General features: G+C 40.2%; 1 protein-coding gene across 2 annotated transcripts; it reads right to left on the reverse strand.

Moving 5' to 3' along the window:
- Positions 1–383: 383 nt before the first annotated feature.
- RPL7 (ribosomal protein L7) lies at positions 384–13,543 on the reverse strand. 2 transcript variants are annotated; one of them, XM_089517463.1, is made up of 8 exons: positions 13,439–13,480; positions 11,331–11,372; positions 11,103–11,208; positions 10,031–10,197; positions 8,749–8,886; positions 6,105–6,214; positions 2,823–3,036; positions 384–438 (listed from the first exon to the last, which is right to left on the reverse strand). In XM_089517463.1, exons 1-7 carry the CDS (start codon positions 13,450–13,452, stop codon positions 2,828–2,830), a joined length of 786 nt encoding a protein of 261 aa, XP_089373589.1. In that variant the 5' UTR covers positions 13,453–13,480; the 3' UTR covers positions 384–438; positions 2,823–2,827. The 2 variants fall into 2 exon arrangements, with proteins under 2 accessions (XP_089373589.1, XP_089373590.1); XM_089517464.1 differs by lacking the exon at positions 11,331–11,372 and having other exon boundaries at positions 13,439–13,543.
- Positions 13,544–15,122: the final 1,579 nt, after the last annotated feature.

The following is a 15,122-nucleotide window of genomic DNA, read 5'->3' on the forward strand; positions in this document are numbered from 1 at the left end:
GCTGTTCTTAAGCAACTTTAATCAACTGACTAAAAGAATCTTGCTTCCTTGTATCCAGCTAATTTTAGCTGCTGCCTTATTCAAAGAGATAGCTGTACTTGAGCAACCAGTGAGCAAGCCAGACTATAATATTACTTTATGTCATAGTACTTAGCCAGCATGGAATAATTCATACATGACAGGAATGGCAAGGTAGATACAACTCAAAAGTTTCTTGTGTTTACGTGCACTGTAGTGTTTCGTCGCAGGTACTATTTACACTGACCGGATGTTTCAGTGCTTGACTGTTTCATCCTGTTAGTTTTGGCTTTCCCAATGACAGTCCTACTTACTACTTAATCAACATTTCATGTTAGAAAGGCAAGGAGGAACAGTACAAACAATTTGCACAAAAAGTTCTTTTTTATTATTAAGAATGTGTAGTCATCATCTGAGCTCCTAGAAAAGAAGATAAATTAAGATTAAAAACCAGTACAGAGAGTGCTACATAAATTAGTACCTATGATTTTCCAGAAATACTGGATACCTACAGTACTGCATTAATTTTTATTTTCAGACTCTCATGTAAGCCATACACCATTTGCCATTTTAGCACAAAAACCTGCAGTGTGAACAATCTCATCTGGAGTAAAAACTATATCCAGGCAGCTAGACAGCAATATAAAGTTGTGTTTTACTCCCTTATGGTTTAAATATTAGCAATATTTTAGGGCTAGTAAGTGTTCCAGATGGGCTTAATTTTTGCTATTGTTTGAACTTAAAATTTACAGCACTATATAAATTAAGCTTAATACTAATACTAATACTAATACTAATAATAATAATATGTTCACATATCCAGCTTGGGGTACTACAGTACTAAGCCATTATTAGGTCTGCAACATTCACACAAAAAAACAAAGCACAACTTTGCCATTCTTCTCTCAAAGAATGGTAATGACTTGAAACTACCTAAGAGCCATTGTTTCCAGTCCCAGTAGCTAGTGAGGCACCATCCCTACATTCCAACTGCCACTGCAGTGGGCTCTGACGGAGAGAAGAGCATAAAATACCCCAGCAGAGAGAGAAGGAGGGTCACAGTGACTATTGGGAGTCCAGGGGGAGGAAGAAGCTACTGGTTCTACTGGTACTTAGGCCTCTGCCTTCCAAATGGATTCTTCTCTCTTCAGGACCAAGACCCTGACTCAGTAGGCCAGTGGTGGCGAACCTGTGGCACACATGCCAGAGGTGGCACTCAGAGCCTTCTCTGTGGGCACGCATGCTGTTGCCCCAGCAGTTTGCCAGAGTTCATTACTAGAAAGCCAGAGGGATGTGGCACTTTGCAATAAATAAGTGGGGTTTGGGTTGCAGTTTGGGCACTTGGTCTGCAAAAGGTTCACCATCACTACTTGGCACTGTGTTTGCTCACAGCTGCTTTGCCTGTTAGGGCTATAAAACCAGAACCTGACAGGGCTCTGCTGCAAAATACCGCAGCAGAGAGAACGGGAGGACCATCTGGGGCCAGGGGAAGAAAAAGCTGCTGGTTCTCTTGCTACTTGGACCTCTGCCTTCCAAGTAGCAGAGCCCTCCCTCTAGTCCATCTGGTGCCATCTGGCCATGGAGGGAGAGATGCAGGCCCAGCTCCATCCTGGCCTAGATTCAGAAACCGAGCCCTCTCTCCAGTCTATCTGCCTTGGTCCAGGCCTCAGAGGGAGAGAAGAACTGCTGGATCTGGTCCCCTTCCCCACCACCATTCCCTTCTCCTTTTGTGTTGTGTCTTTTTAGATTGTAAGCCTGAGGGCAGGGAATCGTCTAATTAAAAATAATAATAATTGTAAGCTGCTCTGAGAGCCTTTAGGGCTGAAGGGCAGGGTATAAATACCGTAAATAAATAAAAATTTTAAAATGTCTTAACTGCTGCTTCTGAGTAAGAAACCAGCAACTTGCTCCTTAAAATCAACTTGAGTACTGCATAAAATAACTGCTGCCCATTATACTGTGTTGCATAAATTCCATCAAGTTAGAAATATGTGGGAAAACAAAGTGAAGGTCCTGTTTTGTATTATGGAAGCTGGGCATATGAATTACCCTATTCAAGTGGTTTTTTTTTTTTTGGCTTCTTTAGTGTGTAAAGTGAACCAGAGTTGCATGCTCCAGCTCTGCCCCTTCCACTACTTAACACGCTTGCACGCATACACACAAGGGTGAGGCAGAAGGTCTATGGAGTTGTAATTAGGTTTGGCTGAATGCAATTGCATGGCTTCACATGATCAGGTATCCTGCCTCATCAGTTTTTGACTGCATAGGGGTCTTTAACCACATGTACCCAAACCCAGTTATAAGCCTTTTGCAGACCTTATCCATTAACATAAAGGCACAGGAGTAGAGGTGATGGGTCCATGTGTGCTTGTACAGCTTCTTCTACATGCTTATTAAAATATATTTCTGCATAAGGATTAGGGCTAATTCAAACACCTTATGTGAGGGTACATGCTATAAAGACTTTTTGCTTTTGCTTCTTCTCCATGTTTACAAAAATGCCTAAATAGGGGTCAAATTGGACATGTTCCCTAGAGCAGCTTTACAGGGCTGCACTGTAGGAAGAACTGGCAAATATTACTCAGCCACTTCCTTGAGCAAGATTTTATAAGCAGGATTTTCAGATCTGCATATTTTTCTGATACTACTAATTTACAACTCTTATGTTGCTGGTAGATGAGAATGTACAAAATAGCAGTACAGATGTTTTGCACATAAAAAAACTGAAGGCATTACTGCAAGTTCATCTATCTAAGTGAAATATGTTTTAAATGTTTACAGAAAAGTTCTCCAGCCCATCATACCATTATTAATTCATCCTCCTTATGAGCCTGTTGATCTGGTCTTCCCTGTTTCCTGCATCTCCACCTTCTACAAAATGAATAGTCTTCTTCTTCATTCCACCCCGAGGAGAAGACAACTTGAATGGCCACAGAAAGTTGTTTGCTGCTTTGAAGTTTTTGCCAACAGTATAAATTTCATGGACCAGATCTTCCATGCAAATGATGCCATACTTTTCTAAAACAGAAATCAAGAGAAATTTAGCCTTTTTAGTACTTTACCATTCTTATTTCCTCACAACCACCCTGTTATAGGTCAGGATGAAAGATTTCATTATACAAGTCAGAACTTCAGTCAAGGGATTCATACAAGCAAAACCCAGTTTCATAAACTGCACCACAGTGGCCTCTACAGGAACTGAGAGACATTCTGCCACTAATCCAAAATATCATCATTACAACTACTCATATCCTATTTCTGAGTATCCTAAGAAGAGTCTGTTTGCATTTGTTTTGTCATCAAGTAAAATGTAGGCTTTGATGGCCTATTATTATGTTGATGTTTAAAGATAAACTATGAACAGACAGAAGAACCAATGTGATGCAACCTAATGGTTAAGAGAAAGAAACAGACAAGAAACCTCTGTCACAAACTCTTTAGTATTTGGTAAGCCCAAGCCTCTACATTTGCAGTCAATACTGGTTTCGTGCACAGCAGCTCTCACAACTGAAAAATAAAAACAAGATCCCACATCTTTGCATAGCTCTGCACATGCTCTTCCACATCTTCCCACTGCCTGGCAGATGTCAAGCCAGGGAAGAGGCCCTTGTTGCTTGTGCTTACCAGAAGGGAGGGGGAAGCAATTCACACCAGGGGGAAGCAGCTGGTCCCAGCTTGGTCAGCAGGGAAGAAATGAGGATGTATTCTCAAATGGAGTGCACCTGCCTTTTCCTCCCTGTGGGAACTCAAGAGCAGCCAGATCTTCATGGTCTGAATCACCTCCCCACCCCCCAGTAAGCAAAGGCAGTAGCGATCTCATCCAGGACTTGATAGCTACTGAGCAGAGGGAGGCCTCTGGACAGAGCAGAAGGGCATTAAAATAGCCTGCTGCACCCTCTACAAAAAGGCTCTTACACGGACATAGGTCACTAGCAGCATGCTGGACAGTATGTGCTATGCACATATAGTGCTGTGTTATACAACTTCATTTTTTCCTTTTGGTCTCCAACAGTATTCCATACTCTTCCATAAAAATGCTTAGGCAGTGTATATTAATTGGAATTTCTTAAGGATGGTTATCATTAACGACAACCAATACAGAAGCAGTTGGAGGTGGTATCTCCCAGCAAATCCTGATAAATCCACTTGCTGGTACACTAGAGGTGAATGCTCTTCCTCATCTCTCAAGTACCTGTACTTCCACCAAAAGCAGTTTGTAGGAAGCTCTCTCACTTCTCATTCTGATTTCCTTCCTACAAGTTGCACTTTTGTTTTTTTTGTTAAAGCACCAGAAACAGAGACACTACACCTTTCTTCTCCCTAGGATACAAAGAATAATCATTTCCCCTTCCTGTTGTCCCTCCTTTCCTGTTTACATAGGAGGCAGCAGGGAGGAATTGCTATTAGCACTTTCTCCAAAAGACCAACTGGGGACATCTTACTTTTCTTTTCTCAACAGGAAGGAAAATAAATGTGGCAGCTTTGCAGAAAGCACCAGCTGTACCACACTGGTGCCTCCAGCAAAAACCTAGTAGGAAGAAAGGTCACTTTTTTTATCCTTATCCTCCATTAGTATTTTGCAAGGGATAGCAGGGAGCTTTATGAAAAAGCAAAGTTCTTGATGGAGATTAAGCCATCTTTTCCTTCCTTTAGAGATTTAAACATGTAAAAATGAGAACTGATTTCCACTGTGCAAGCGGAAACTGTGTAGAGTACTAATAACGTCTTGCTATTACTGCAAAATTCCAATGGAGAGGAAAAACACAATTTCTCCAGTGAACCTGGTTGGGACAAAGAACCTTGCTCCCTTTTCCTACTGCACTTTGAGAGAAGGTGGCAGAAGATAAAATAGACTTCTTCCTCTCCTGCAATTTAGAGAAAGCTGATGGTAGTTTTTCTCTTCACCTTGAGTATGCTTCTTGAACCTTTTGCAAAAATCCAGGTGAAGGACAAGCAACCTTTCATTCAAGAGTTCTCTTGATTTGAGAAGGGGAGATGTTAATGATGAGACAAATAAGAACCAAAACAATGCCACTCACATTGCAATTTGCTCTTTTAAAAAAGGAGCAGCTGATATCTTTTTATTTTTTAAGACTTGGATGAAATTCATAATTTATTCAATAATTTGTTGAAAGGTCAAATCCAGAATTTGTAGAATAAAGATCTTAAATCCCACTAGAAAACACTGCCAACATGAGAACGTGTGTGATCTCCTTTCCTTCCCATAACAAAGTTCTCCATCTACTATAACCCTGGATAAGCATTAAATCAGCAGAAACGAAAACTGGTTGACTATGCTTTCTGCTTAACTCTGGCCCTATACAGACAGGCCAAAATAAAGTTGCTTCGAGTCTCTTTGGAGGTAAGGTGTTTCAATGATGCATGCATCCTAAGAGTCTGGAAGCTGCACCAAAGCTGCACTCCAGTCCTGAGGACTGGAGCGTGGCTTTGGTGCGGCTTCTGGACTCTTGGGACGCATGTATCATTTAAATAGCATACCTCCAAAGTGACTTGAAGCAGCTTTATTTTGGCCTGTCTATATCAGGCCTCTGATTCTTAATTAACGAAGAAAGCCCTTATTAAGCATGATGGCCTGTCAACCTAACTGCTGGTTGGGTAATATAAATACACTTTTACTTTAATATTTTATGAATAAAGAATAATTACAATTTAATTTGCAAATAGTAAATACTGCATTTTTTAAAAAAATCTGTTTTGGCATATTCTATACATTTTGACTATCACTTCTACAGATGTAAAATTCCTGTAAATTTTGGAGCCATGGGAACAAAAAACCTGAAAAAAATTACTATCTACCAATATGTAAAAATGAGTAGACAAAATCCAAATCAATAGGTACTACAAAATATAACCCACATTTCGTGCACAGTAACACTGTAAAATGCTTGGCTTAGTACCTGAATAAAATTATTACATGAAAAGCAAAAAGCTGGCCACTGGAACTGCAAAGAATACAAGCTTCAGCATTCAACTAAGCTTACAAGTTAACTAGTCACTAAAACCACCCGTCACTTAAAAAACAAGTACCACATCATGATGACTGCTAAAAACTGAACAGCACATACTCAATGATTTCTTGATCAGAGTGTTATCAGTCAAAGCAATGCGCTGCTTGTTAATCTTCCCAAAGCCACGTTTGTAGATCAGCTCATGAACAGATTTCAAGTTGGGATAACTGGAACAAAGAGGCAAGAAATAACTTTTATAACAAGAACAGATTCTGGCATTTGTAAGCTATTCAATTCAACATAAATGCACATGCCAAATGTATCTACCCATTGCCAATATGCTACAGAGCAAGCTACTACAACTGTATTAAAATAACATTACCCAGAAGACACAGAACATAAGTAACAAATAACCAAAGGTCAAGAAAAAGAGGGAAATAGCAGACAAATCTCCCACAGCAGGGAGCAGTATGATTTCCATGTGGCTGCACATATGCTAATTTAAATATGTTTCTAGCACCATCAGGAGATGGATAACTCCCATAAAGGAACAGGCATGTTATCCTAGAAGAGGAGAGCCTTTCAGGTATACAGTGTGCCCGCCATGCTGCGCCACATGCATGAGACCCATTGTTTTAAATGGGACTTGAGCATCCGCAGAATTTTCCTTACGTGGGGGGAGGGAGATCCGGAATAGATCCCCACATAAGGGAAGGGTGCCCTGTACTAGATCCCAAAACTTTTTGGCTCAGTCATCAGAAGTTACACCTTTATTGGGAGTGTAACTACAGCATCTGCGGCATGGGATTTAGATACGATTTATCTATACTACCTTTTACTCAAGGAACTATAAATTGCATTTTCATTTTAACATTACAATGACACTGTGATCTTTGCAACTGAGTAGGACGTTGAATGCAGTTTTCTAAAACAAAGCTTACTATTTTATATCAGGCTTTCCCAAAATCCAACGTTTGAGACGGTAACTCCCATTAGCCTCGATAGGTACTTGCTGCCATAAACTTGTTCTGGCCACAATGAGCAACAGAGTCACTCATTTTCTTAAACAGGTCTTCAAGGTTAAGAAAATGTACCATTTACAAGGGCCTACAATTTTGGTGCCCTTGCTAAGCTAAAAACTGGTTAGTGCGTTCACTACCTGCTGGATGGAATGAAAATGATTCCGACCAACATAAGAGGACCCTCACCTCAGCCTTTACTAATAAGACAGGAAGGAATGAAATTCTGAGACAACAGTGAACAATAGGAACTCAAAAGCCTTCTGTCATTTAGCTGCTACAGGGTCTTCCTACTCTCCATTTCTCTTTCCTATGCATAATAAGGAACATTTAGATTTCAGCTAGTGTTCACACTGTTAAGAAGTGGCTGTGACATCACTTCTCCTTCCAGTAAAGAATGACAGGGAAGATCCATCCAACCCTTGTCTCCAGCTTTCCTTCAACTTTAGACCTGAGAAAAGGGGCAAAGATTTCTATAAAGCTACCAGGACAATAATGACCACTGCAACAGTTTCAAAGCTGAAGACATTCTCTTTACCATGCCTGCCATGTGGCAATGCCACCTTTATTGGTAATGTAACTATCAAAACTAATTTATTAGATTTCCATTATATCCCAGCTTGTTGGGAAGCACAGATCAAGTACACTTAACACCAGGATCTTGTAAACCACTACACTTTCTCTAATGCTAATTCAGGCCTGAAACGCTACAGGTGTTCAGGATCATACACATGATCTTAAAAGTGAAGATTTAAATCTGAGCTCACACATTTATATAATATATATTGGTATAATACGAAGTCAGCTTAATGATAGGTAGGAAGTAGAGCTGCTCCTCAAAGATCCCTTCCAAGGCAGTAGGACTTTGTCATTCCAGATACAGAAATAGTAAAGGTAATGTCATCAACATTAGCACCATATACAGTGGATTCTCGCTATCTGCAAGCTTGCCATCTGTGAATCTGAGCACCTGTGGACAGCAAACCACATTGTTCTCAATGGTGGCGTGTGTACACAGACAAGCCAGATTTCCTGTTTTTTTCTGATCTGTGGGGTGGTGGTGATACGATGGGGTGACTGTATCAGCTTTCTCTAACTGGGTGCTCTCCAAAGGTTTTGAACAACTTATTAGCCTCAATCAACATAGTCAATTGTCATATTATAAGAACTGCTGTCCAGAACTTGTAGAAAGGACCAGACTGGAGAAGGACAATCTATATAGTGCCATAAATGCACATGATGCTTCATGAAGTAGAAAAGAATACATCTGTTTCCCAGAAAAACACAACCTAAAATTTGACTCAGAAGAAGCAACTGGAGGTAGAAATGGGAACAGAGGAAAACAGTCTGAAAATGCAATCATTTCTGTCACTTATACTTGGGCTTGCTTACACAGCAGTATGTAAAAGACAAACATTATATGGGAACTTACTACATCTTTCCCTCAAACTGAAAAGATGAGTGAAATTTACCTATCTATTGGACTATGGAATGGATCAATGTTTCTTTTACAACTTTGGAGACCCACAAATTTTTGTGTGTCATTGTCTTTAAAAAGTATGATTTTGAACCTGCTGTTGAGAGCAGAAATTCTTTTTCTGGAATTGGAGCCAAAGATTATTTCATATAATACAAGATGAGCAGAGCAGAAATCAACAATGTTCTGTATGCCTTAACACTTCATGCAGAAAACACTTATCAGGCACTCAAATGGTAACTACTAAATTCAAGATCCAACTTACCCCCAGGCAATGTAAGGTTCAACAATTCTCAGCATATTAATGGAAGCTTTGTTGAGTTTCACAAATGTGCCATTGAAAATCTGACGCAGGCGAAGGAGCTGCAGTACCTTGCGAACTTTGGGACTAACGCCGTTAATTCTAAAAGGTACATCAAAATTTTCAGCACAACTCATTTAGTTCAACTTTTACCGAAATATTTTCATTTTAATAAACAAAATAAATATACATTACAATGAAAACAACAAAACATGGTTTTGTTGTTGAGCAGTAACAAGGATATATTTTGCTACACAAAGTAGACTACTAATGAAGTGAAAAACTGGTATCAGAATATGCTATAAAATAATTTCAAAGAAATAATTTAACAAATCTGATTATTTCAAAATAAATAAAAATCTGTAAAGCAAGAAGTGATGGGTTATGTTGTGGTGACCAAAGATAGGCTGCTACTGCAAATAAACTTTTACTACTACTCAGTGAGTGCACATCTAATATTAAAAAGATGTTTCAAAGCAAGGACATCACCATGAAGAAAAGGTCTCTTTCATTGTTTAACACTGTACTTAAACGCTCAGAAGATCCCAAAGAACAGGAAAATGGGCATTTAAAGAGGTACTCCTTCAAGTATTTCAGTCCCAAGGTGTCTAGACCTTTAAAAATAGGTGTCACCATCCTGAACCAAGTGCTCAGTTTTGTCATTTTTACCAGCCAACATAGATCTCATCTCAGGAAAAAGGTGGGGCATAAGTTCAGTAACTAAATTTAAGCAAATAAACATTTCAAACATTATGTGACATTCATATATTTCTCACCCTTTGGGGTTTTATTTGCTTTATCACTATCCCCTGTGCTTCTTTAAATTCCAATATTTGATAATGTTTGGTCAGGTTTTGATAATTTACACATGATTATTTACTCTTAAATATGTAATAGGTCATTTTATGCAGTCAACAAAAACATTTAAAAAAAACAGCACACAAATTTTGAAGTTCTACATAATTCTTCCGTCATCACAGATAGTAAAAAAGGAAGAGGTGGGAAAAGGCTAGATGTACAGAGACTGTATTTTTAAGACACAACGAGGACAGCTGCAGACATCCGTGTTGCTGTCTACAAAGTGCTGTGATATTTCAGGTTCACTAAGGACCCTTGGAAAGAAACAAAGTCCTATCCCCACACAGAACATATTAGCAGCTGATGTATTTTAGACTTCAGCTGCAACTTGGAACACCTGGATGGCACACTGAATTAATGTTCAGTGCAACACATTAGTTCATCTCACCCTCTGATCCTGATCACAAATGCCAGTTTGGGTTCAGCAGGTACATAGTAATTGCCAGCTTTACGGGCCATGCGGGCCATGCGAATCTCTCGCCGGTACATCTGCCTGTACTCTTTGTGGTAGGACTGAGCTCTTTTATAGATGAGTTTTCGTTCCTCCTTTCGCAACTGAAATTCAAATAACAGTGCGTTAAGAAATGTTTAACAACAACAACAACTTATTTCCTACTTCTCCTCAAAGTTGGATACAACACATAATACTTTATACTTTTATATCATGCCACCCCCAAGATGATGATGGAAACATACATGGTTCTCATGTCATTCTGCAAGGTACGTTAAACAGAAAAACAGCAGATGCTCTATGGATCTCATAGGTCCCAAACACACAGCAGAACTAATCTAGTTTGAGATCGCTTTAACTGCCCTGGCTCAGTGCTAGGGAATCCTGGGAATTGTAGTTTATTGTGGCACCAGAGCTCTCTGACAGAGAAAGCTAAATGTCTCAGAAACATTGGGCCAGGGCAGTAAAAGCGGTCTCAAAGTAGATTATTTCTGCAGTGTGTTTTGGACCATACTCTTCCTGGTGCCAGTCTAATATTCATATAACCATTATAGCACACTGGATATTTTCACTGGTCCAAGACACTTTTGTCTTTTGATTTCACTCTAGGACACAACAAATTATCATAGAAAAGCCTCCTTTTTGCGCTTGTGTGATCAATATGTGTTGTAAATGTTCAAGACATGAAAATGCTTGGTGAGGTAGGGATGGGAAAATGACAGGAGGGAAGGAGTTAGCATTCAAAGTATTCTGATAAGAGGAAGCTCAACATATTACAGAAAAATACATATGGTTCTTTTGGGAGGGATAAGAGGCATAGGATAAACAAAACAGTGGAGAATAAAGTAGACAACTGAATTTGTATTGTACATTAAAGATTCTTTGGGGACAGCCACCGATATATTCTGAATCCTAAATGAACTTACCAGGGAGCAAGCCCCAGGATCCAATGAACACAATGGAACTTACAAGTAAAAATACATAAAACTGTATTTAAAATAACACTTGCCTTCTTTTGAGCCAACATCCTCTTCAGACGTTTGGCCTTTAGCTCAGCAAAAGCCTTCCTTTTCTTCAAAAGGGTTTCAGGAACTGAGGGCAGCTTCTTCTTTGCCCTATATCATAAAACAAACCAGTTACTATAGCTGTACTAGACTTTACATATTAACTGAATTATTTATTTTAAAGTTAACTTTCATATATATTTTTTATTAAATGTTATTTTATTATTACTTACTCATAATCTTTTTCAGTATGCTTGGCATGTTTTCCTGCCTTTCTAAACAACAAATGCATCATAGAAAGAGAGGAGAATTCAGTACTAGAGCATTTCTAAACACTGGTTAAAATTTATATTTTCCCCTTCTGGTTCTGGTGTTTTGTTATCTGACTGAAGCCCCAAACACACTGCAGAAATCATTCGGTTTGAGAGTGCTTAAACTGCCCTGGCTCATTGCTAGGGAATTCTGGGAACTGTAGTATTTGTGAGACTTTAAGCTTTCTCTGACAGAGAGCTCTGGTACCACAAAAAACTACAATTCCTAGGATTCCCTAGCATTGAGCCAGGGCAGTTAAAGTGGTCTCAGACTGGATTATTTCTGCAGGGTGTTTTGGACCTTACTGTTCTTTTGGACCACAATTTATGGATCTCATTATAAATGTTTTAACAGCATAAATTACACCCAATACTTCATTGTTGTGTGCCTTAAAGGTATTTCCAACTTATGGCGACCCTATCTTGGGGTTTTGTCAGCAAGATTTGTTCGGAGGTTTGCCATGGCCTTCCCCTGAGGCTGAGAGAATGTGACTTCTTGCCCAAGGCCACCCAGTGGGTTTCATGGCTGATCTGGGAATCGAACCCTGGTCTCCAGAGTCCTAGTCCAACACTCAAATGGAGTAACGCTTCATCACTGAGCAACGAATATAATAAATTTCTCTGAAGATGCCCATAGCCACAGATGCTGGCGAAACATAAGGAATAAACTCTTCTAGAACATGGCCACATAGCCCACAAAATCTATGGATGCCGGCCACGAAAGCCTTTGCCTTCACAAATATAATAAATTTGCTAAACTCAAATACCTCTACCGCATTATTTATAGATATACTTAACAACCTAAAGATCTAGAACGCATCAGTCACATCTTGTAATTTGCTGATTCTGGAAAAGCCCCAACTTTCAGGTTTTCCTATTTATAAAAGCCTAAATTAAAGCTGCTCACACTGTATTCTTCCAACTAATGTACTGGTAGTTTCTTGGAAAACAACAACACTGCATTCGCAGTTGACTGTACATTCCTGCATGGCAAAGGGGCTGGACTGGCTGACTCTTGTGGTCTCTTCCAACTCTATTTCTGCACCCACACTGCAGAAATAATCCAGGTTGACACAATTGACTACCATGGCTCAATGCTATGGAATTGTGGGATCTGTAGCTGTGTAAGGCGTTTACCTTTCTCTGTCAGAGGCCTCCAGTGCCACAAAAAACTGCAGATCCCAGAACCCCGCAGCACTGAGCGATGGCAGTCAAAGTGCAGTGCAGAGACAGTCTTTTAACTCAATGTTATGGTATTCTGGGAACTGCAGTTCACTATGGCACCAGAGCTCTCTGACACAGAGACGGTTAAGTGTCTCTCACAAAACTAGTTCCCAAAATCCCATACCACTGAGCCATGGCAGTGAAAAGGCTGCATCCGCACTTCAGAAACAATCCAGCTTGACACCACTTTAATTGCCATGGCCCCTTGCTGTGGCATTCTGAGATGTGTAGTTTGTTGTAGCACCAGAGCTCCGCCAGAGAAAGGTAGAAAGCTCACAAAACTACAGTTCCCAGTGTTCCCTAGCACTGAGCCATGGCAGTTAAAGCAGGATTATTTCTGCAATGTGGACGCAGCCCCCCCATAAAGGACCCACTTGAGACTGCATTAATTGCCCTGGTTCAATGCTTGGGAAGCCTGAGAATTGCAGTTTGTTGTGGCACCAGAGCTCCCTGACAGAGAAGGCTAAATGTCTCACAAAACTACAGTTCCCAGCATTCCCTAACAGTGAGCCAGGGCAGTTAGTTTCTTGTCCTGACATTTACTAGGAAGCAAGGCCTAAGCCTTCGTCAGACTCCAAACCCAGCTAGGCCCCAGCCTGACCAGACTCGAGTGAGACGGGAAGCCACCGCTTCCTCTCCTCTCCCGGCTTCCTTGCGCCTCCCTCCCTCTTCCAGGCGGTTCAGACAATTCCCTCCCAATTAGGGAGGCCTCCCCATTAAAGCCCGAAAAAAGGAACCCGGGAGAGGACGCTTCCCAACGGAGGATGGCAACGGATTACATCTCAGAGGAAGAAGCCACTACTTACTCGTCACCCGCCATGATGGCCGCTGGAGGGGAAAGGAAAAGTTTGCGCAGGCGCAGTGAACATAAAGGCTCGGCAAGCTGCCTCAATGGAAGGGGCCTCAGAACACAAAGCCCCGCCGCTTCAGATTTAGGTGTCTAGCGTACCGCCTAAAGGAAATCAAGAAAAGAGGTGGCTTGGTAAGTGCCTGACTTTTCACAATGTTCTAGGCTGCATCCACACTGCAGAAATAATCCTGTTTGACACCACTTTAACTGCCATAGAGTTCTAGGAATGGTAACATGTTACTACCAACATACTCTAATTCCCAGAACTCCATAGCACTGAGCCATGGCACTTAAAAGTGGTGTCAAACCGGATTATTTCTGCAGTTTGGATGCATTGCTAGCTGTATTGAAAATATCCATGTATTTTTTTGGCAAAGGGGAATAGAGTCTGCCATGGCACATATGTTTTTAAATGCACAGTAGTTTCTTTTCCCAAAACCAGAAATAATAATAATAAAGGAGTGTTTCAGTCTCAATTTCTTTAACTTTATTTTTATTAGTATCAAATAAATAAATACAGAAAAATAAATAAATAAAGCAATATCAGTTTCCTTTACATGATCTTGATTTCAGTCCCAAGTTTCTGAAAGATAAATATCATCTATTCATTATCTCTATAAGTAGATAAAATATATATACCTGACATATATATATATATATATATATATATATATATGCGCGCATCCCTTGCAATCATTTGCATGGTTATCTAGAAGCTATTTCCAGTAGTGAGGGTTTATCCACACTGCAGAAATAAAGCAATTTGATCCCACTTTAACTGCCATGACTCTCTCCTGCAGAATCCTGAGAATTGTAGTTTGGTGAGGCAGAAAGACCACCAAACTACAAATCCCAGGATGGAGCCATGGCAGTTAAAGAGATGTCAAGCTGCTTTATTTCTGCAGTGTGGATGCATCCTGATTTCAGTGGGGCTTAGTTCTGAGCAGCATTTAAGTCAGACTTAACAAAGAGGTGATGCTCTGAAACTCAAGAGCATTTATCCTGCTGCTTCTCAGGCTGACTCTGCACAGCAGAAATAATCCACTTTGACACCACTTTAATTGCCATGGCTCCATGCTATTGCATTCTAGGAATAGTACTTTGTTGTGGCACCAGAGCTCTCTGGCAGCGAAGGCTCACGAAACTACACATCCCAGAATCCCCTAGCATTGAACCATGGCAGTTAAAGTGGTGTCAAACTGTACTACTTCTGTAGTGCAGATGCAGCCATAGTTGTCACAGTCATTGGTCTTTAAAAATGACTTCCTACTCTCTGTTTAAGGAACTCTCCGTATAATTTCATCTTTGAAGCTGAAATATTATATTACTCAATTATATTATATTATATTACTCTCTTGTAATATACAAAGTACATAGAAAATAAAGGAAGACTGCAGACCTATGCACTCTTAGCTGGGAGAGAGCTCCAGGTCTTACTGATGCTTTTAAAACCCAGTTATTTTGTTTAATCAATTGTCCACCTTTTCCAGGACCTTTCCTTCATTTCAACTTCCTGTCCAGGAGGAATTCCAAAAGGTCCTCCATTCTGAGCAGGACTAAGGAGCATGGCTTTGCATTTCTAGGAGTGTTTCTAGCTTTTATTTTGCCATGTCCTCCATTTCCCTGGAATGTCCTACATG

The sequence above is a fragment of the Sceloporus occidentalis genome, unplaced genomic scaffold (assembly GCF_023333645.1).
Source record: "Sceloporus occidentalis isolate IW3139 unplaced genomic scaffold, rSceOcc1.0.p SCAF_3, whole genome shotgun sequence".
Classification (NCBI taxonomy): Eukaryota; Metazoa; Chordata; class Lepidosauria; order Squamata; family Phrynosomatidae; genus Sceloporus; species Sceloporus occidentalis.